At 46.5% G+C, this 22,955-nt stretch overlaps 1 protein-coding gene across 5 annotated transcripts; it reads right to left on the bottom strand.

Moving 5' to 3' along the window:
• Nucleotides 1-8,494: 8,494 nt before the first annotated feature.
• Nucleotides 8,495-22,653, bottom strand: LOC145507904 (taurochenodeoxycholic 6 alpha-hydroxylase-like). Of its 5 annotated transcripts, none has more exons than XM_081495393.1 (12): nucleotides 22,394-22,625; nucleotides 19,674-19,815; nucleotides 18,999-19,043; nucleotides 18,436-18,563; nucleotides 16,191-16,315; nucleotides 15,689-15,843; nucleotides 15,133-15,239; nucleotides 14,858-15,048; nucleotides 14,628-14,761; nucleotides 12,579-12,643; nucleotides 12,358-12,434; nucleotides 8,495-9,498 (listed from the first exon to the last, which is right to left on the bottom strand). In XM_081495393.1, exons 1-12 carry the CDS (start codon nucleotides 22,586-22,588, stop codon nucleotides 9,303-9,305), a joined length of 1,560 nt encoding a protein of 519 aa, XP_081351519.1. In that variant the 5' UTR covers nucleotides 22,589-22,625; the 3' UTR covers nucleotides 8,495-9,302. The 5 variants fall into 5 exon arrangements, with proteins under 5 accessions (XP_081351519.1, XP_081351520.1, XP_081351523.1 ...); XM_081495394.1 differs by having other exon boundaries at nucleotides 15,689-15,747; XM_081495397.1 differs by lacking the exon at nucleotides 12,358-12,434 and having other exon boundaries at nucleotides 15,689-15,747; nucleotides 22,394-22,653.
• Nucleotides 22,654-22,955: the final 302 nt, after the last annotated feature.

Here is a 22,955-nt window from a genome sequence, read left to right as displayed (position 1 = left end):
GGATGGGATGGGGAGGGAGGTGCGAAGCGGGTTCTGGAAGGAGGACACATGAACACCCATGGCAGATTCATGTCAAAGTATGGCAAAACCAATACAATATTGTAAAGTAAAAAATAGATAAATTTAAACAAAAAGATTTTTTAAAAAAGCTGTCTCTTCAATGTTTACAGAGTGCTTATACTTTCCAAAGCACAATCCCATCTACTCCTCAATTTACCATGTGTTATTAAGCTTGTTTTACAGACAAGAATATAGGGATAGTGGACTTTTCAAGACACAAAACAAGTCTGTCAGAATTAAGACCATCACCTTAAATTTATTAACTCCAACTTTGCTAATACCTGATTCTCACTTACTGCATATAACTTGCTATGTGCTGGCATGGTGCCAGCTGCTTTCTCTATATCATCCTTTCTATACCCTCCGTCCTAGAATATACACCACCCTCTAGACAATCTCTCCAACCTTATCTCAGGCCACTTCCCCATCTAGTGGCAGCTCCTGGGAAATAACCATATTTTTTCCTCCTCCACACACTGCTTGCTGCTTTCTTTACCTGGAAAGGTCTTCCCCTTACTCTTCACAGGTCAGCTCCATTATCTTCCTTTGGTTTGACCTCGAATGTCGTCTCCACCCAGAGTCCACCCTGGGTCACTCTGTCTAAGCAGGGCCTCCCTGTCAGTTTCTCTCTCAGCACTGGGCTTATTTCCTTCTTGGTACTTAGTACTGCCTGCAGTCATTTTACTTTACAGTTTACTTGCTTGTTATGAAGGGAGGGGTGCTCCCTGCATCTTCCAGGGCAGCCTTCTCTTTTCCCTGCTGGCTTGGCTGGTGACGCTGGGTCCCTGAGGGGCCAGGCCTTCTGTTGCTATTTCAGATCCAGTAAACCGGGAGTCTGAACAAGGGGGTATCCTGGATCCACCAGTTCTCTTGGGCCACCCACGCTGATTTGGACAGTTTCTTGGCTCCCTAAACATCAATGATCCTGACTATGGCAAAGTTGTGTACACTCGAGGAGGCGAGGGTTCCTGGGAGAAGTTGAAGCTTCCTGAGAGCAAAGGGCTCAGGGTGCCATGTGGAGAGGGGTCCTGGGCCTGCACCCAAAGTCTGGCCAGGTGGGGACCCACCCTGTTTATCACCTGACTTCCTCTGGGAATCCCTCGGTCCCTGCGTGGCTCAGTCTTCTCTGTCTCCGGAAGATCCTAAGGCCCAGGTATACATGACTTCTTCCAGTGGGTTGGTGAGTGAGCACCTGCCTTCCCTGCCCTTCCCACTCCCCTTTGGTGCTGTGTGAGAAGGATCTTTGCCTGGCTGTCTCTCCCTACCCTGTTCCCACTCAGTCAGTTATCTGATCCACCAGACTACCTCGTCCCCATGTTCCCTTCTTAAGCTCAGCTGCTCAGCCTCCTAGTGGGATGACAGAGAAGGAGGCAGGAGAACTCGTGGCTGGGCAGAGAAGCAGCACTCAGGCACCTTCTCCTGCTGCGATTGTCTTTTTCCCTGTGTGGACGTCTATTCTGCTGGTTCTGTTTCTCTGTTAGAACTCAGACTAACTCAGATTTTGCTACCCATAATGTCGAAGAGGAGCAAAATCTGAGGGATGAATTCCCTGAATTGGTTTCTGGATGGTACTGTTTCTCTAAAAGAAGTAGTTGGAAAGACACTAATGACTGTGTGGTCAATGGTAAAGAGGACACAGGTAGTCTAGGGCATGAGGTAGCAATGTTGTTGTTGTTGTGTTGCTAAGTTGAGTCTGACACTTTGTGACCCCATGGACTGCAGCACGCCAGGCTTCTCTGTCCTTCAGTTTCTCCTGGAGTTTGTTCAAATTCATGTCCATTGAATTGGTGATGCTATCCAACCATTTCATCCTCTGCCTCCCCTTCTCTTCCTGCCCTCAATATTTCCCAGCATCAGGGTCTTTTCCCATGAGTCTGTTTTCCACATCAGGTAGCCAAAGTACAGTAGCCTCAACTTTGGCATCAGTCCTTCCAATGAATATTCAAGGTTGATTTCCTTTAGGATTGACTGGTTTGATCTCCTTGCCGTCCAAGGGACTCTCAGGAGTCTTCTCCGGCACCACAATTCGTAAGCAACAATTTTTCAGTGCTCAACCTTGTTTATGGTCCAACTCTCACATTCGTACATGACCACTGAAAAAACCATAGCTTTGACTATACAGATCTTTGTCAGCAAAATGTCTCTGCTTTTTAACATGCTATTTAGGTTTATCATCGTTTTCCTTCCAAGGAGCAAGTGTCTCCAAATACATGGCTGCAGTCACCATCCACAGTGATTTTGAAGCCAAAGAAAGTGAGACTGCTATCTCTATCACTGTTTCCACTTTTTCGGCTTCTGTTTGCCATGAAATGTTGCAATGAGATGCCATGATCTTATATTTTAAACGCTGAGTTTCAAGCCAGCTTTTTCACTCTCTTCTATCACTCTTGTTAAGAGTTTTTTAGTTCCTCTTCACTTTCTGCCATTAGAGTAGTATCATCTGCATATCTGAAGTTGTTGGTATTTCTCCCGGTAATCTTGATTCCAGTTTATGAGTCATCCAGCCAAACATGCGAATGATATACTCTGCATATAAACTGAATAAACAGGGTGACAATATACAGCCTTGACGTACTCCTTTCCCAATTTGGAACCAACCTTCTGTTTCATGTCCAATTCTAACTGTTGCTTCTTAACCAGCATCATTCAGATTTCTCAGGAGGCAGGTAAGGTGGTCTGATACTCCCATCTCTTGAAGAATTTTCCAGTTTGTTGTGATCCACACAATCAAAGGCTTTAGCTTAGTCATTGAAGCAGAAGTAGGTGTTTTTCTGGAAATCCCTCCCCTTCTCAATGATCCAGCAAATGTTGATAATTTGATCTCTGGTTCCTCTATGTTTTTAAGCCCAGCTTGTACATCTGGAAATTCTTGATTCAGATACTGCCGAATCCTAGCTTGTAGGATTTTGAGCATAATCTTGCTAGCATATAAAGTGAGCACAATGGTATGTAGTTTGAACATTCTTTAGCATTGCCCTTCTTTGGGATTGGTATCAAAACTGACCTTTGCCAGTCCTGTGACCACTGCTGAGTTTTCCAAATTTGCTGACATATTGAGTGCAGTCCTTTAAGAGCATCATCTTTGAGGATTTTCAATAAAGATACACAAAACATCATTATTGGATGTTACTAACCAAATTTTTATAAAAGCAAGGTTCTAATGACCATCTATTCAATATCTTAGAACTTTTCAGTCAAATTAAAGAGTTTAGTAAGATTGGCTGGTTGTTCCTAGCTGTACTGGTGAGAGCACTGAAGGAAATGGATGAGATTGGGGATTCATACTCCCAGGGCAAACTACACATACTTGACCAGAAAGCTTCTATGTCTGATCTGAAAGAAACTTTTGTTTCCTGTAGCTACAGGGCCTCAGCCAAGGCTGAGATTTGTGAAAACTAAATCCAGAGTCTCATCCTGTCAATGTCTGAATTACATGCAAATTGATTTCCCATTCTTCTGCCAAAGTGTGAGCGTTTATTGGGAAGTAATGGGAACTTGCAATTGGAAAGGGAACATATGGGAAGATCCCAGTGAAGCTGGAAACATTAAACCCCAAAGTTTAGCTACTTCTTCTTTACCAAATGATGAATATATGTGTTCCAGTTATGCATTCCAGAACCAGAAAAATAACTTTAGGTGGCGTGGGTATACAGCATGAGCTAGGTGGCAATAACTGGCATGTCTGAGGTAAGACTCTCCAGGAGGTTGTAAATGCTCTAAATTAAAGGCCAATGTATGGTGCTATTTGTTTTTTTTTTAATTTATTGGCTTTGAGTTGATTTGCAATACTGTATTATTTTCAGGTGTACAGCAAAGTGATTCAGATATATGCATTATATGCATACATATTCCTTTTTAGATTCTTCTCTATTCAGTTCAGTTCAGTTCAATCACTCAGTCATGTCCGACTCTTTGCGACCCCTTGAATCGCAGCATGCCAGGCCTCCCTGTCCATCACCAACTCCCCGAGTTTACCCAAACTCATGTCCATCGAGTCGGTGATGCCATCCAGCCATCTCATCCTCTGTCGCTCCCTTCTCCTCCTGCCCCCAATCCTTCCCAGCATCAGGGTCTTTTCCAATGAGTCAACACTTCGCATGAGGTGGCCAAAATATTGAAGTTTTAGCTTCAACATCAGTCCTTCCAATGAACACCCAGGACTGATCTCCTTTAGGATGGACTGTTTGGATCTCGTTGCAGCCCAAGGGACTCTCAAGAGTCTTCTCCAACACCACAGTTCAAAAGCATCGATTCTTCAGCGCTCAGCTTTCTTCACAGTCCAACTCTCAATTCCATACGTGACCACTGGAAAAACCATAGCCTTGACTAGACGGACCTTCGTGGGCAAAGTAATGTCTCTGCTTTTTAATATGCTATCTAGGTTGGTCATAACTTTTCTTCCAAGGAGTAAGGGTCATTTAATTTTATGACTACAATCACCATCTGCAGTGATTTTGGAGCCCCCCAAAATAATTCTGACACTGTTTCCACTGTTTCCCCATCTCTTTGCTATGATCTTAGTTTTCTGAATGTTGAGCTTTAAGCCAACATTTTCACTCTCCTCTCTCAGTTTCATCAAGAGGATTTTTAGTTCTTCTTCACAAAATATATTGAAAAAGATTCCCTGTGCTATACAGTAGATTCTTGAGATTAGTCTACTTTATATACAGTAGTGTTAATAGATCAATCCCATATTCCTCATTTATTCCTTTCTCCCTTTCTCCTTGGTAAGCTAACGCATGTTTCTATGCCTGTGAGTCCATTTCTGTTTTGTAAACAAGTACATTCATATTATTTTATAATTTTCGCCCACTGCCTCTATTCCTTTTATTTATTTATTTTAATTGGAGGCTAATTACTTTACAATATTGCGGTGGTTTATGCCATACATCAACCCAGCACGGGTATACATGAGTCCCGACATCCTGAACCCCCTTCCACCCCATCTCTCTGGGTTGTCCCAGAGCACCAGCTTTGAGTGCCCTGCTTCATGTATTGAACTTGCACTGGTCATCTGTTTTACATATGGTAATACATTGATATCAGATTGATTATATTCTTTGCGGCCAAAGATAGAGAAGCTCTATACAGTCAGCAAAAACAAGACCGGGAGCGGACTGTGGCTCAGATCATGAACTCCTTATTGCCAAATTCAGGCTTAAATTGAAGAAAGTAGGGAAAACCACTAGACCATTCAGGTATGACCTAAATCAAATCCCTTATGATTATACAGTGGAAGTCAGAAATAGATTTAAGGGACTAGATTTGATAGACAGAGTGCCTGATGAACTATGGACGGAAGTTCATGACATTATACAGGAGACAGCGATCAAGACCATCCCCATGGAAAAGAAATGCAAAAAAGCAAACTGGCTGTCTGAGGAGGGCTTACAAATAGCTGTGAAAAGAAGAGAAGTGGAAAGCAAAGGAGAAAAGGAAAGATATACCCATCTGAATGCAGAGTTCCAAAGAAGAGCAAGGAGATATAAGAACGCCTTCCTCAGCGATCAATCCAAAGAATCAGAGGAAAACAACAGAATGGGAAAGACTAGAGATCTCTTCAAGAAAATTAGAGATACCAAGGGAACATTTCATGCGAAGATGGGATTGATAAAAGACAGATATGGTATGGACCTAACAAAAGCAGAAGATAATAAGAAGAGGTGGCAAGAATACACAGAAGAACTGTACAAAAAAAGATCTTCACGACCCAGATAATCTCGATGGTGTGATGACTCACCTAGAGCCAGACATCCTGGAATGTGAAGTCAAGTGGGCCTTAGAAAGCATCACTGCGAACAAAGGTAATGGAGGTGATGGAATTCCAGTTGAGCTATTCCAAATCCTAAAAGATGATGCTGTGAAAGTTCTGCACTCAATATGCCAGGAAATCTGTGAAACTCAGCAGTAGCCACAGGACTGGCAAAGGTCAGTTTTCATTCCATTCCCAAAGAAAGGCAATTCCAAAGAATGCTCAAACTACCGCACAATTGCACTCAGCTCACACGCTAGTAAAGTAATGCTCAAAATTCTCCAAGCCAGGCATCAGCAATATGTGAACCGTGAAGTTCCAGATGTTCAAGGTGGTTTTAGAAAAGGCAGAGGAACCAGAGATCAAATTGCCAACATCCGCTGGATCATCGAAAAAGCAAGAGAGTTCCAGAAAAACATCTATTTCTGTTTTATTGACTATGCCAAAGCCTTTGACTGTGTGGATCACAATAAACTGTGGAAAATTCTGAAAGTGATGGGCATACCAGACCACCTGACCTGCCTCTTCAGAAACCTGTATGCAGGTCAGGAAGCAACAGTTCGAACTGGACATGGAACAACAGACTGGTTCCAAATAGGAGAAGGAGTACGTCAAGGCTGTATAGTGTCACCCTACTTATTTAACTTATATTCAGAGTACATCACGAGAAACACTGGGCTGGAAGAAACACAAGCTGGAATCAAGATTGCCGGAAGAATTATCAATAACCTCAGATATGCAGATGACACCATCCTTACGGCAGAAAGCGAAGAACTAAAGAGCCTCTTAATGAAAGTGAATGAGGAGAGTGAAAAAGTTGGCTTAAAGCTCAACATTCAGGAAACGAAGATCATTTCATCTGATCCCATGTCTTCATGGGAAATAGATGGAGAAACAGTGGAAACAGTGTCAGACTTTATTTTTTCTGGGCTCCAAAATCACTGCAGATGGTGAATGCAGCCATGAAATTAAAAGACGCTTACTCCTTGGAAGGGAAGTTATGACCAAGCTAGATAGCATATTTAAAAGCAGAGACATTACTTTGCCAACAAAGGTCCGTTTAGTCAAGGCTATGGTTTTTCCAGTAGCCATATATGGATGTGAGAGTTGGATGGTGTAGAAAGCTGAGTGCCAAAGAACTGATGCTTTTGAAGTGTGGTGTTGGAGAGGCCTCTTGAGAGTGCCTTGAACTGCGAGGAGATCTAGCTAGTCCATGCTAAGGGAGATCAGTCCTGGGTGTCCATTGGAAGGACTGACTTTTAAGTTGAAACTCCAGTACTTTGGCCACCTCATGCAAATATTGACTCATTGGAAAAGACCCTAATGCTGGGCAGGATTGGGAGCAGGAGGAGAAGGGGAAGACAGAGGATCAGATGGCTGGATGTCATCACTGACTCGATGGGCATGGGTATGGGTAGACTCCGGGAGTTGGTGATGGACAGGGTGGACTGGCGTGCTGTGGTTCATGGGGTCACAAAGAATCGGACACGACTGAACAACTGAACTGAACTGAACTGAATATACATGTTTCAGTGCTATTCTATCATATCACCCAATCCCCACCTATTCCCACATCGTCCAAAAGTCTCTTCTTTATATCCTTGTCTCTTTTGCTCTCTTCCATATAAGGTCATCATTATCATCTTTCTAAATTCCCTCTATATGCATTAATATTCTGGATTGGTCTTTCTCTGACTTACTTCACTCTGTATAATAGATTCCAGTTCATCCACTTCATTAGAACTGACTCAAATACATTCTTTTTAATACTGAGTAATATTCCATTGTGTATATGTACCACAACTTCCTTATCCATTCGTCTCCTGATGGACATCTAGGTTGCTTCCATGTCCTGGCTTTTGTAAACAGTGCTACGATGAACACTGGGGTACACATTCCCTTCAATTCTGGTTTCCTCAGTGTGTATGACCTGCAGTGGGAAATCTGGGTTGTATGGCAGTTCTATTTGCAATTTTTTAAGCAATCTCCACACTGTTCTCCATAGTGACTATACAAGTTTGCACTCCCAAGTGAGGCATTGTCATTTCTGCCTTAGCCTCTGGAGAAGCTCCGTATTTACAAGTTTCCTGAGGGGCCCGGCTTCTCCTGGTGTGGCAGCCAAGACTTGTGCCCAGCTAGACCTTACCAGGCCCTCCTGCACACACACGCCTCTACCCCTTGTGGTCTCTAAGGAGCCTTCAGGCCCTGCCTGTGAGGAAGGGCTGCCAGGGGGCTGGTGACATGGCCGGGATGGGCCCTTCTCAAATCTCTTCTGGGGTGAAGGAGACTCTTGTGCCTGACCAAGCGTGTAAGACTTCCCTGCTCAGCACAGGGTGGGCACTGGCTGGGCCCCTCTACAGATGTGGTGAGAAAGCTGCCACAGAAGAACAGGGAGGCTCCTTCCCTGACAGGTGTTGGTGTGAGCGTCTTCCCTCTGAGCCTCAGGCAATGAAGCCTTTCTCCTGACTCAGCTGTCATGGGAGCCTCAGGTGCCGGGCAGGTTGTGGGGCTTGAGTGACTCCAGAGTTTGAAGCTGCAGGGGGTCTGAACACGCTCTCCCTCTAGGGTCTTGGCCCCACAGAGCAGGTGTTATCTCCCCTCCTCCTCTCTGCTGTTATTCCCTCCCCTTCTCTCTCTTCTGCTTCATCCAACTCCTTTCAGAGAAGACACACACATTCCATATGATATTGTAAACTTTATTCATGGCCGGGGAAAGAGAAAACCATGTGAGTGAAATGGGGTGGACTGATTTCACACAGGAGAGAGCAGTGGCCCAGGGTGAAGGAAGTCACATAGGGTTTAACAGTGATGACTTCCCATGTGTTCCTGTCCTATTTCCCGGAACCCCCGAATAAGCCTGTTTGATCTGAATTGCCAAGGTAAGCACAAAGTCTTGATGAAAGACAAGGTTATGTGAAGACAGAAGCAGAAGGACATTTGAAGATACTGCTGGATTTGAATGTGGAAGAGGGCCCAGGATCCAAGGAATGAAAGCATTGCAGCTCTAGATGCAAAAATGGCAAAAAGTAGGATCCTGTCCCAGGTCCCTGGATGAGGGGCCTGTCAACATCTTGGTTGTGTCCAGGGAAACCCATTTCTGACTTCTCACTCCAGAGCCATCAGAGGATAACTTTGTCTGGTTCTAAGTCCCTAAGGCAGTGGCAAATTATTTTAGCATCAAAACAAAAGTGGACACAGGAACAGACAAGCAGGCAGAGGGGAGAAACACAGAGGAGAATAGACAGACTGCAGAATGTTGGGTGATCAAGATTCAGGTGGATCTTGAGAGATGCAGGGTGTCAGAGACAGATGGAGGGATAAGCAGATAGGGAGCCTGGAGAAAGGTGAGAGGAGAAGGGCAGAAAGTCTGCTGCTGGGCAGGAGGCTGGAGATGAGGCAAGCTGGCAGGTGGACAGACAGAAGCAGGAAGTGGGCAAAGAGGCAAGGACAGCAGAGAGTGACAGCAAGACAGGGTGGCAGGCAGGGGCTTTCAGAGCTTGTCCTTGTCCCCATGTGGATCAGACAGCTTCCTGAGCTGCAAGTGGATCCCATTTTTGGATCTCAGCACAATGAGTGGCATGGGCACAGGGATTCTGGAGGGATCCGGTGACAGCTCAAAGCGAAGCAAGGTCAGGGCCACGGCCACCTTCAACTCATTCATGGCAAACTGCTTCCCGATGCAGTTCCTGGGTAAGGAGGGGAAAAGGAAGTGAGCAGAGACTGCTAAACCCTGCTGAGCACAGGGATTCAGGGCTGTCCTCCAGGTGGCCCAGCCCTGATCCCTTCCTTACTCATCACACTGAAGTTGCCAGCAAAGCTCTCCCCCTGACAGATGACAAAGCCCACCTCTCTAAGGTCTAGCTCCTAACTCCTAGTCCTGCTCTCAGCAGGAAAACCTGGGAAGCATCGGTGCTCCAAGCCACAGAGTCAAGAGAAGTGGATCAAGAACTGCGAACCAGTACTTTATTCACTCATCCACTGTCAATTCCTGGTTTCCGGTCAGCCCAGGGCACTGTAGTGGGTAGGGTAGACACTCTCTCAAGACCTTATCACCTACGGTGGACAAACAGGCTGTCGAATCCCCAGAGATGACAAGACAGGGTTGTGCAAGGAATCAGAATGCTAACAGGGAGGCTTCCTGGAGAGGACAAGGGTTAACCACCCTGAACCTACTGGACAAATTCCCTCCCAGTTAATGGTCTGGCTTCCTGTCTCCCTCAGCTCCTCAGTCAATCTACATTTGGAACCTTCCCATTCCAATCCAAAAATGACCCTCCTAACCATCCCTTGGGCTCCTTATCTGACCTTTTCAGCCTCCGTTCCTCCCCTCCCTCTACAACCACAGTAGCTCCAGGACTGCTATGTTCTACATCACAGGGCGGACACGTCCCAGTACCTCAGCTGCATCACAGCCGTCTCTGGGTTCTTCCAAGCTCATCTGGGGTCTGTCCCTCTGCTCTTCCTGACTCAGGCACTGTTGAGGTTCCCTCCCCTCGCCTCTGCCATCCTCATGCTCAAGGCTCAATCCAGTGACCACCACCCTCACCCCCTCTGCTGGCTGCACCTCTTCCCACTCTGGACCCTCAAGGCATCATGGGTGTTAACTCAAGGACACATCACATCCAGTGCCCAGCACAGTGCCAGATCATGGATCCTCCCACAGTCTGCTCAATGAATGAATGAGTGAAAGAGTGGGTGTGCGAATGATGTCTGTCTTGAGTAGACGTGTTGACATGTTGACAGTCAGCCCTGAGTGAGGACAGCATTATCATCCCTGTGTTCCCATCTCCTAGCACGGGTCCTGGTACACGAAGACACGCTTAATACATACTTCCATATTTAAACAATATTAATTGAATTGAAAACAAGTCAAGTGGAATGAGAATATAAGAAATATTCAGTCTGACCTAGGAATCAAGCTGTGTAGGCCCTTCTGTCCTCTAGTGGCAGCTGCACGACAGGCAGTCATATCTACAAGGAAGGACTGGACCCTGGTGTAAACCAAATCCTAGAATCAATTCAGGAAGACAGTTTGCTTCAACACTGTTCCGTAAAGGTTGATTTACCAACTGAGAGATTACTAGAGCTGTAGAGTGAGAAAAAACTTGTTTTTACCAAGTTACAAAGTCACTGAAGTTACTATTTCAGAGGAGGTTCTCTAGCCTTTAAGATCTTCAGATCAATTATTTAGGAGTGTATCATCCAGGCTCACAGCTATTTCGATGTGCTTTATGTTTTACATGCAATGGATTTTTCAAATGCACGTGTCAAACACAAAATAGCCTTCCTCCTGTAGGGAAGGAGCAAATTAACCAAGATTTCATGGTCAGGCTTTCTCGCCCTGCGGTCTCTCACTGTTGCCTTACGGTTTGTAAATAATGATTGTGTAACAGCTGAGATCATGTATACCACTGCATGCGTGTGTCACATGGTACTCGCTTGGACTCTGGCTACTTTTGTTATATAAGTTCCACCTGGAAAAGCTCTGGGGGACGTGTGTGGTACACCTTTATGAGTTTCACCATGAAAGCCCTGGTTACTGCTGCACTGGGGCTACGTTGGAGCAACATCATGGCTATATTATATGAGGTTATGTTCTAGCTAGGCTGTGGTGTTTATGGCTGCTGCTACGGTGGCTGCGTCAGGCAGGACAGAGGCTGTGTTATGGCGGCCATTCCAGCCAGGAGAGAATAAACGTGTCTGCAGTTCCTATGGCTCTTCTAGTCCTCTTTCAGCCTCTTAGCTGACCCTTTGCTTATCCTGGGTTCAGCAAACAGTGTGCACAGTGTGAACAGTGGGGCAACTGGCATCATGAGTAGGATCAGCAATAGAGTCCCCAAAGCAGACTTGATTGTCCTCCACTTTAATGTTTTTCTTACTAACGTTACCCTGTACTATCTGGGACTATGGTGTCTAAACTCTGCTTTTAAATGAAGAATTTTGGCAACAGAAAACTATGTCATGGTTATACTAATACACAGTGAAAACTATGTTGGATGTACTGCAGAAATAGAGAACGCACTCATGACTGTGAAAATTTCTTCAAACTACAGCTATAAGTGATCACATACATGACTTGAAGCCTCAGGACATGGAAGGCATTTGGAATTCCAAATCCAGGCAAGTACGATGAATACAGTGAGGGGCAGACTGGTGAATTAAGCAAAAAGCCAGTGGGCTGACTAGGAAGGTGGGAACAGAGAAAATCATCTTTTTAGGTGACTGAAATTGTGCTACCCAAACATGTGTAGTTTAAGTTTCAGGAAGACTTCTAATGCTAAAACGTCAAACTCCTAAAGTGAGGAAAACCCAGGATACTTTGGATTGGCTACTATCATGGAAATGAGGTCAGTCCTTGTGGACATCAGGAGGTCAGTGTCATTGTGGTGGGCCCTGAAGTCCTTCTTGTACATGGAGAACCACGCCTCATTCTCAGCACATCAACATACAAGGACAGAACTTCATGCTCCACATGTGAAGGTAGACAGTCACACACATCGGGTAGCAACCAGTGACACTTGATTCTCCAAGTACAGAGGCCTCACCTGGAGCCTCCTGAGAAGGGCAGGAAGGCATGGCTGTGTCGACTAGAACCTGGTGCAAAGTGGTTTGGGTCAAACACCTGCAGAGAGAGCACCGGGGCCAGGACATTTGGGGTCAAACCCCTCACGTGAATCCACCAGGGGATAAGAATCTCAGAGAGGAAGCAGGGGAAGGGTTTGATGTCAAGAGAGCATCCCATCTCCTCCTCCTCCGTTCATCATACCTGTGGGTTCGGCCACACCTTCGGGTTGTGATGAAGCCCATAAAAAGAGAGGGAGACTAAGATTCCTGTGGGGCAGAGAGGAGAGAGAGAAGCCTGATGATCTCATGGTGCAGGGGATGTGTGTCTTCACAAAAGTCCTGGGAGCCACCATGGGAGCACCCTCTGTCACTCTGAATGAAATGATGCTCTTGCAAGACAGGTGGGCGGGGCATGACAAAGCACACCATCACAGATTAGGGGTAGGTGACCACAGCCCAGGATTGAGAATTAAAAGAACTGCAAGCTTATGCTTAGGAGCAGCTCAGGTGACAACTCACATTTATCAAGTGTCATCATCAACCTGGGGACTGTGCAATAATCATTTAATCCTCACACAAGCACTCCTGTCCCCACGAGCCCATGAAGCACCTGAGGCTCAGAGAGGTTATGGGTTGGGTTTCTGGTCTCACATTTTGGAGGTAACCGGGCTGGGATTCAGACCCACTGGGTGCTGAATCAGTGAGTGGCCTCCAGCCATGGCAGGGCTCTCAGACCTCATCATCACCTGCTCTTTGCCATCCACCAGAGAACACCTCAGAGACTAGACCCTCTGACGTATGACAGTGGAGTCTCTTGAGCTCCCTCCTTTACTTACACCCCATATGGAAGAACCATGCCTCCCCCTGCTTCTGCTTTTCTTTTAAGCCCTCATGATTCAAGGAATTAGAATTTTAGGCTCCATCATAAGACCGCACAGAAGGGTCAACATTTATTTGTTGAGCTTTGTTGCATTCAAATTTTGTGTCAAATAATTTTTCTTTCAGTAGAGGTTAATGACTTTACAATGGTGTGCTGATTTCTGCCATACTACACTGCAAATAAGGTACAGTTATGTACGTATATATATATGGAGAAGGAAATGGCAAATCACTCCCATATTCTTGCCTGAGAAATGTCATGGACAGTGGAGCCTGGTGGGTCACAGTCTATGGGGTCGCAAAAGAGCCAGACACAACTTAGCAACTAAACAACAGCTATATCCCCTCCATCTTGCATCTCTCTCCCCCTTCCCATTCCACCCCTCTAGGTCACCTCAGAGAATCAGGCTGGGCTTCCTTTTATATAGCAGCTTTCCACTGCTGCTGCTGCTACTAAGTCACTTCAGTCATGTCCGACTCTGTGCGACTCCATAGATGGCAGCCCACCAGGCTCCCTTGTCCCTGGGATTCTCCAGGCAAGAATACTGGAGTGGGTTGCCATTTCCGTCTCCAATGCACGAAAGTGAAAAGTGAAAGTGAAGTCACTCAGTTGTGTCCGACTGTTTGCAACCCCATGGACTGCAGCCTACCAGGCTCCTCAGTCCATGGGATTTTCCAGGCAAGAGTACTAGAGTGGGGTGCCATTGCCTTCTCCAATACATGTTAATATTTTACGCATGATTATCTATGTTGATGGTACTTTCCCAATTCATCCTATCCTCTCCTTCCCCTCCTGCGTCCACAAGTCCATTCCCTGTGTCTGCATCTACATTCCTTCTCTGCAAATAGGTTCATCAAAACTATTTTCTTAGATCCTATATATACATGTGTGTGTGTTAATATATAGTATTTATTTTTCTCTTTCTGAGTGCTTCACTCTGTATAACAAGCTGTAGATTCTTCCACCTCACTGCAACTGACTCAGATTCGTTCCATTTTATACTGACTAATATTCCATTGTGTATATGGACCACATCTTCATTATCCATTCATCTGTCAGTGGATATCTAGGTTGCTTCAACGTCCAAGCTATTGTAAACAATGCTGCAATGAACACTGCGGCACATGTGCTTTTTGGATTCTGGTTTTCCCAGGGTATATTCCCAGTGGTAGGTTTGTTGAATGTGTGGTAGTATTAATTGTAGGTTTTATGGAAAAGCATTTTTTAAAACTCATTCAAACTACAAAATAAGTATTATCTTTAGGCAGACAAGAGCCAGAGTATTCTGGAACTGGAAGTGCACAGGTGGATTTCTGGTCTACCACGTGGTTCTACAGCGTGCTTAGCTGAATGGTGAGGTGAGGTTCATACCTGCAGGTAAGGAGCATCCATCAGGGAAGGTGATGGGCTTGCTAAGATTTCTGGAAACAGTTGGCACTGGCGTGTAGAGTCTCATGGCCTCCTTGATGCACATGGTGGTGTAGGGCATCTGGTCCAGATGGTCCCTGAAAGGAAGCTCACCTGAGGACAGGCAGGACTGGACAACCACTGATTCTCTCTAGCTCAGGTGGGACAGGGTCCTTCACCTCCAGGAAACTCACCAAGTGATGGAAGCACCATCCCCCAGGAGGCTCTGGATCTCTTCCCGACACCTCTGCTGATGCTCTGGGTGGGAGGCTAGAGCATAGAGGATCCAGGAGATGCCACTGGCTGTGGTGTCGTGACCCTCGAACATGAACGTGTCCACTTCAGCACGGAGGTCCTCGTCAGACAAGCTGCTTCCATTCTCCATCTGTGGAGGCAGGGCCAGAGTGCAGGGTCTGCCCTTCCTGTGTGCTTCTGCCCAAAGGCTCAGGCCTCTCCATCCCACACTCACTCTGGCAAAGAGGAGGATGTCCAGGAAGTCCAAGTGCCTCCTGCTCCTCACCGTCTCCAGCTCTCCCTCCTTCTGCAGGTGAGCCTTCCTCTCCTTGATCACTGCATCTGTCCCAGAACAGTGGTTCCCAGACAGAGCTGAGGACTCTGAGGGCTCAGATGCAGCACCCACCATAGCCCCATCTGCCCCTCAGGCCCAATCTGGCTGCCAGGTGGATGAGGGTGAGGGTGGGACTTGGTGAGCATGTCAGGACTGAGAGCTCCAGTATCATCTACTCTAGATGGGAATCCCCACAGTAACACAGCCCATGGGGGCTCTGCCTGAATGCTGCTGGGAGAGGGAGTGGGTCTCACTCAGTCATCACCAACGTGGTGACTCTTGCAACTCCTGTTCAACCCCTGACACCCCGACCTCTGGGTTCCCAGTCCCTGCAGCAAGCAGGTGTGTGCCAGGTCCTGAAGAGGAAGCAGAAGTCTGGGCTCTGCCTAAGGGGTCAAGGTTAGGCCAACATGAGCCTGATGAAGGTGGGGGAGCAGCCCAGGAGGGGGAGGAGAACCTGTGTGTTGATGGGCAATGTGGCAGGCCCAGTGGCTCCAGCGGCCTTCAGAGGTCAACCTGTAAAAGAGGTCGTTCTGGTGGAAAACATTCCGCAGTCGGGAAAATATCAGATGACTGAGGTCCCTGATAGCCTGGATGTAGGACTGGGCGTTCCTGAAGGTAGAAGATGCAGAAGAGACTGGAGTTGAGAGAGGTCCTGATCCGGAAAAGGTCAGATTCCTTAGGTAACACTGAGGGATTCTCATTTCTGCTGCATTTCCTGGAGGCCTCCCCCTGGAGTCCTTTACAAGTGTCCTGAGAGGCCAAGCTTCTCCCTGTGCAGGAGTCAGGGACTTCTGACAGAGTCAAGGGTGGTCTGGGTGGAATTTACCGTGATCCATGTCTCTCTGTAGAATGTTACTTTTTGTGCTGATAAGCATCCACACTGCCCTTACTGCCTCTCAGGTAAGTCCTTCCCAGCTGATGAAAACAGGTCCCTGCCCTTGAAAGCTGTCACTGACCTGTCCATCTGGATGCTGCCCTGGTGGCTGAAGGCACACTTCATGATGGTGTCCAGGGTCATCAAGGAGACATGTCCAAAGATCTCCAGATGTGAGTCCTGGCTGACGAGCTTCTCCCACTTGTCCTGTGGAGGGAGGAGGCACTGACCCTGCTCTGCTCCCCTAGAAGACCTGTGCTGCCAAGGCCAGGCTTTCTCTCTGTCTCTACATCTTCATATGAGATTTCCTCATGATCTAAGTAGACATATTTTAGCAACTTATGGCTGTAACCTACATGGTAATGTGATGCCTGTTTTTCTGAATCTTCCTTATATATGCAGTTACATTCTCTTCTAATATCCTAATTAGTCCTGAATATTTGGATAACTTATGATAATAAGTTATGATAACCCAACATTTGCTGCATCATCGAAAAAGCAAGAGAGTTGCAGAAAAACATCTATTTCTGCATTATTGACTATGCTGAAGCCTTTGACTGTGTGGATCACAATAAACTGTGGAAAATTCTGAAAGAGATGGGAATACCAGACCACCTGACCTGCCTCTTGAGAAACCTGTATGCAGGACAGGAAGCAACAGTTAGAAATGGACAAGGAACAACACACTGGTTCCAAATAGGAAAAGAGGTGTGTCAAGGCTGTATATTGTCACCCTGCTTATTTAGCTTATATGCAGAGTACATCATGAGAAACGCTGGGCTGGATGAAGCACAAGCTGAAATCAAGATTGCCGGGAAAATATCAATAAATTCAGATATGCAGATGACACCACCCTTATGGCAGAAAATGAAGAACTAAAGAGCCTCTTGATGAAAGTGAAAGAGGAGAGTGAAAAGTTGGCTTAAAGCTCAACATTCAGAAAACTAAGATGATGGCATCTGGTCCTATCACTTCATGGCAAATAGAGAAACAGTGGAAACAGTGGCTGACTGTATTTTTCTGGGCTCCAAAATCACTGCAGATGGTGACTGCAACCATGAAATTAAAAGACGCTTACTCTTTGGAAGGAAAGTTATGACCAACCTAGACAGCATATTAAAAAGCAGAGACATTACTTTGTCAACAAAGTTCCGTCTGGCTAAGGCTATGGCTTTTCCAATAATTATGTATCGATGAGAGAGTTGGACTATAATGAAAGCTGAGTGCCGAAGAATTGATGCTTTTCAACTGTGGTGTTGGAGAAGACTCTTGAGAGTCCCTTGGACTGCAAGGAGATCCAACCAGTCTATCCTAAAGGAGATCAGTCCTGGGTGTTCATTGGAAGGACTGATGTTGAAGCTGAAATTCCAATATTTTGGCTACCTGATGAGAAGAGCTGACTCATTTGAAAAGACCCTGATGTTGGGAAAGATTGAAGGCAGGATGAGAAGGAGACAACTAGGATGAGACGGGTAGATGACATCACCGACTCTATGGACATGAGGTTGGGCAAACTCTGGGAGTTTGTGATGGACAGGAAGGCCTGGCGTGCTGCGGTTCGTGGGGTCGCAAAGAGTCAGACACAACTGAGCGACTGAACTGAACTGAACTGAACTATGATAATAACCACCTTTGGCAGAGCAGAAAGCATAGTTTCTCAAGAGACAAAGGGAGAACTTTTGTGTCCTGAGGTCAGATCTGGACAGATGGTATCCAGCACCTGGAAGCAAATATTTCAAGGCAAGGAAAAGCTAAAGTTCTCTAATGGGGCTCCTAGAAGGGGCATGAGCTACTCAATTGCTCTCATTCATCTAATGTTAGCTAAGAACAGGTGCTACCTGGTCTGGATCAGAGGTGATGTTTGTGAAGGCCCAGCTCTGTGAGTGTAGACCTGGCTTCATTTCCTCCTATGAATGGCTCAGTGACATGCAGAAGCCATGAAACCTAGGCCAGAGCGCACCTGCCTGACATCCTGGGATGTCCTCTCTGCCACTGAAGCTGCCATTGTCCAGGCTGGCCAGGGCCACTTTGAGCTGACCTCCTTGCTCTATTCCCCTGCGTTCAAACATGGAGATGGGAGAAAAGTCGACCCTGAATACACCATGGCCCTGATTTCTCTTGGTGAGGAGAAAATTATGGATCCAAGCTGGTGCCTAGATGTTCCTCTGTCCCACCTAGTTTTAATGAGTACTGTCTTGTACTAAGTCTAGAGTGCATCATTCTGGGTGGCTCTGTTCAATGGATGTCTGAGAGACATGAGTGTCTGATAGTGGGCCATGTCAACTGTGCTGGATTCTAGTGAATATGGTGACAAGGGATGGACTCACAAGCATCACTCGGACAGAGTCGGCCATGATTCCCACGTAGGGCTTCAGGATGTCGTAGTGGAAGGCTGGGGTTAGCATCCGCCGGTGCTCAAACCACGTCTGCCCCTCCAATAGCAGCAAACCTGTCCCTGAACCACAGATGGCTATATGTGGGCATCGCAGAGACCAGGGCCATCTTGGGAGGAACCAAGGGTGTCAGGAGAAGTCTCATCATGGGCCAGGGTCGGCGAGGCCAGTACACTTCAGGGATGTGAATTTCCAATACGTTTGTCCATAGCATGTGATTATGATAGCAATGAGGTCGAAAAAGTGTAGGAGGGCAGGTGATAAAAGAACTTATCGAAAGGTCAGGGAACATAAGAAAAGACTGAGAAGTGATGAAGAAGCAGCTAGGCTTCAGAGGGCTACAGCACCATGAAAAAGGCTGCTGGTATTATTAGAAAAATGAAGTTTGATTCAGAGACGAGGGTGCCTGGCTCCTGTTGTTCTCCATTTACCCAAAGAGACCGCGCTTGGTGAACCTAATGGGTGGGTGGTTGGCACTTGTATTTAAATGTACTTACCAATCCAGGGCTTCAGGTATCTGTAGTTAACGTGAGCCTTTGGGTCTGAAAAGTAAGGAGGGAAGATGGATGGGACCCAACTCTGCAGACAGCCTCTAGAGCAGCTGAGGTCTAGACCGTGGGCTCCCTTCCCTTCCTGGTGCTCGTCATATGGCAGTCAGTCTGAAGCCACCAACACTTGCCTCCCGTCCCTGACTGTCTCTGTCCTGGTTGTCACCATGGTCCCAGGAAAGTAGACTCAGTGTTGCAGAGCAGAACACCCATGGGACTAAGGTGGTGAATTGCCCTGAAACATAAACTCTGTTCAGTGCCATAGAATGAGACAGAATCTGTGATTTTTCTACAATCGGTGGTGGTCTGGCCATCTCATGACCCAGGGCAGGCAACAGTGAAAGGTGCCCAACCTAGGCCAGTGTGGACAGGGAACTGGCTCCAGGTCTGGGATCATCTCACTTTGTTTGTAAGAAGAAAAAAGACGTAAAAGAGAAACCAGCCCCACCAGGAGTAAAGCATTTATTAGTAATAAATAATGTTGTCCTTATCTTGCTTGGAGTTGGGGGGTGTTTGGAGGAATTCAGGCCTTGGCGTCTGATGTCCCAGTGTCTTATGAAATTTCACACCCAGGGGCATGTACTCAAATGGAACATTGTCTCTGGGTGAGGGTTTCCCTCTCACCTGATCTCCCCAGGATCACCTTCATGTAGTCAGGGTCGTAGACCAGAACAAGGGCCCTTGTGCCCCACAGCCAGCGAACACAGGCTCTCGGGTATTTCTCTACCCTTTTCAGTAGGTGTGGCAGCTCACCCTCCTCTTGGAACTGTCACCAAGGGAAACACAAGTCAATGACTTCTTTCTTTTAGTTTCGGAGCAGGAGTGGAGGTGAAGGCCTGGAAGGGTGTCAGGTGATCACTCTGGATCCATCAGCAGAACTAAGAGTTTAGAACTATTTCTTCTGACCTGGAATCTCATCTAACCTTGCAGGATGTTCTAAGATCCGATTCTGTCCCCTCTCAAGTAGGGTTATGGGCCAACACTACAAACTGCCTACAGAATCTTACATCAAAGATAACTACATGGCTTATGAAACTTTTGTTAATAATTTGCACACAGTAACATAATTGCTTGAGCAATTTATGATCATTTGTATCACTTGGTGGGCTTCCCTGGTGGCTCAGGTGTTAAGGAACATGCCTACAAAGTGGGAGACTGAGTCAATGCCTGGTTGGGAATATCCCCTGGAGAAAGTAAGCAGTTTTTTCATATTATTTGGCTTATTTAGAGAAGAGATAGATATTTTAAGAATTGAATTTATATATTAGTTTCATTTGCCATCCTGATCATATATATGTTTGATGCTACCCCATCATAGATGTTAATGTATCTGAGTATGAAAGAATGTTTGGAATATGTATGGCTAAGTGAAAAAAATTAAATATTGCACTGTGTGTGTAATATTATTTCCATAATGAGTGTGTGCACAGTTGCAGGGCAGATTCTGCATGTACACATATGAGAATGATATTGAAAGAAGATTTTGATATGTGGATTTTTAATCTCAGTTTCATTGACTAATTATCAGAAATTTGGGGCACTTCCCGTCTTGTAGTGGAATCTTTGCACACTCCTGAGTGTGGACCACAAAGGCCTTTCCTTTCTGACTTTACCCTCTTTCTTCTTACCCTGACAGGCTATTGATTCACAGGACCCATTAGTCTGCACCCAGGATGCGGCTGCCAGCGTTCCTTGCACTAGGTCCACCTGCTCATCTTCCAGGTCTTTGCTCATGTTCTTCCCTGGTTGCCCATCATCTTTACCACAGAGCAACTGCCTCTCCTCAACTTTGGAGACTCAGTTTGTTTTGTTATCTCTGGATTTCTTGTCAGCAGTTGATCCCAGGCATGTTGCATTTATTCACATCATCTTTACTTCAATGGCTTCTGTGTAACTCAGAGCAACCCTGTGTACTTTGGTATCTCATCTCTGCCTGCATCCTTCTACCATCAAGACTCCCCAGTTCTGAGGGAATTTGGCTACTCTGGGTCACATTCCTTCACTGAGCTTGTGTTTACTGAACAGTAACTCTGTGCCAGACACAGATTGAAGGCACTAAATTAGGATGTGGCTCTAGATGCTTGCTGTTTGGAGCTTGTGGGCTAGGGAAATAGACTGAGAGATCAAGTGGCCATAATAGAAGGGCGTCATGCAAGTGTGATGGACAGAAGACAAAGTCTATGGGGAAGCTTTGGGGAAGGGGGCCTAACTCAGACGTGGTTGTTAAGAAAGTCTTCCTGTACTTGCTCTTTCTTTGACTCATAATTTACCAAGATGCTTTCAGGATAGAAAGAAGAACCAAAGACAAGATTTCCCAGAAGAAGCTCATAGCTATGATCTTGCAGAGAGAAATAGCTGCATCTAGTTAGCACTGACATGTGGGAAGGACATCTAAGGAAAAAAGAGTGCCCTCTCCTCTCCTGGGAGACCCACGATGAAAATGACGTGGGCCTGGGGCTTGTGAGACACTCATATGAGGGATGAGATCATTCCGGGGAGAGGGCACATGGGAGCTGAGTCCCAGAGGCTGGAATGCACAGGCAGGGGGGGACGACCTTGAGTAACCTGGGGTGCAGGAGATTAGGAAGGAGAGGGGAGAGAGGTACTGGGCCAGCCCGCATGGGGCTTGGGCTGCTTCTAGTTCTTGTCCTTGTCTCCACTCTCCTCTAATTGCACTGCTGAGAAACGGAGACCTCAGCTCTCTGCAACCTGCGATTGTCTCCTAACCTTCTTTAAGCCGCAGACCCTTAGTGAGCCATTTCCATGTGGCCCTGACTTTGCTGTGAGCTCCCGCGCCCCCGGGGCAGTGGTGCCCTGCTAGGTGGGCAGGTGCTGCCCCTCCCAGCCTACAAGCTGCTCCCTTCCCTCCTGCCTGTCCCTCCACACAGAGGACTGACACCGCTCTGTTTTGCGTGCTGACGGTGAGGAGGATTACAGGCTCAGTTCCAAGAGCTCATAGTCCAGAGAGAGGACACCAAACAGGCAGTTCTCCTCACCTGGCCCCATCATGGGATCTTCACTCCAGTCTGTGGCCTCTGGTGTGGATTTCGGGCACTGACCTTACGGGACTAGAGAATTCCTTAGTCTGAATGAACCAAGCTGGTTTGTCTCCACACCTGACATAACCCAACCCAGCAAGTAAGCCTCTTTTCCTGTGACTTGACACCTTCTTAGATTCCATTCTGTTGTCTCCACACACAGTGAACCCACAGGGCTGATCCATCACACTGCACATCAGTGCTCTTAGGCAAGTACAGGGCCAGGTATGAACTTGCTGAGTGTGACCATGCTCTAGATCTCCAGCCCTCCCGACCTTCCCACTCCCCCATCCAGCTCCATCCTACCTCCCGCTTGTGTCCATAGAGCCAGTGGGAAGGAGGAGACGGGAAGTGATGAAGGGCTTTGAGCAGCCACTGTCTGTGCAGGTAGAGCTGTGCCACTTTGAGCAGAAGCAGAACCAGGCCGAGCAGGGAGACCACCTGCAGGAGCCCAGAGACACTGCCCAGGACTCTGGACGGGCTCAGTGCAGAGACACTCATGGTGCAGTGGCTTCTGGAGCACTGACTGTCCCTGACTGTGGCTGACTTTCCCTGAGCTCCCAGCCTGATCTGGGAGGATCTCCCCGCCCACCTGGGGGAGGGTGAAGGTGAACATAGAGCTCAGATCTGGGGCACCAGACTTGCTGTTCTTTTTTGTTTTTGCTTTTCTTAAACCAATCTCTCTCTTGTTACAAAATGTAAGTTTTATGAAGAGAAGATACTATTTATAAATTGATCTGGGAATCTGGGTTGTTCTAGGATACTGCAAACTATTACATGCTTACATTTTTTGAAACTTTTAACAGTTTGAAATAAAACAGAAAAGTAAATATTTTTAAAAGTTTCCTGATGACTGAGTCCCTTCAGT

This window comes from Giraffa tippelskirchi, chromosome 5 (assembly GCF_054371585.1).
Source record: "Giraffa tippelskirchi isolate mGirTip1 chromosome 5, T2T-mGirTip1v1.2.pri, whole genome shotgun sequence".
NCBI lineage: Eukaryota > Metazoa > Chordata > Mammalia > Artiodactyla > Giraffidae > Giraffa > Giraffa tippelskirchi.
The sequence above is the reverse complement of the archived record's forward strand: the minus strand, read 5'-3'. Positions and strand labels throughout refer to the sequence as shown.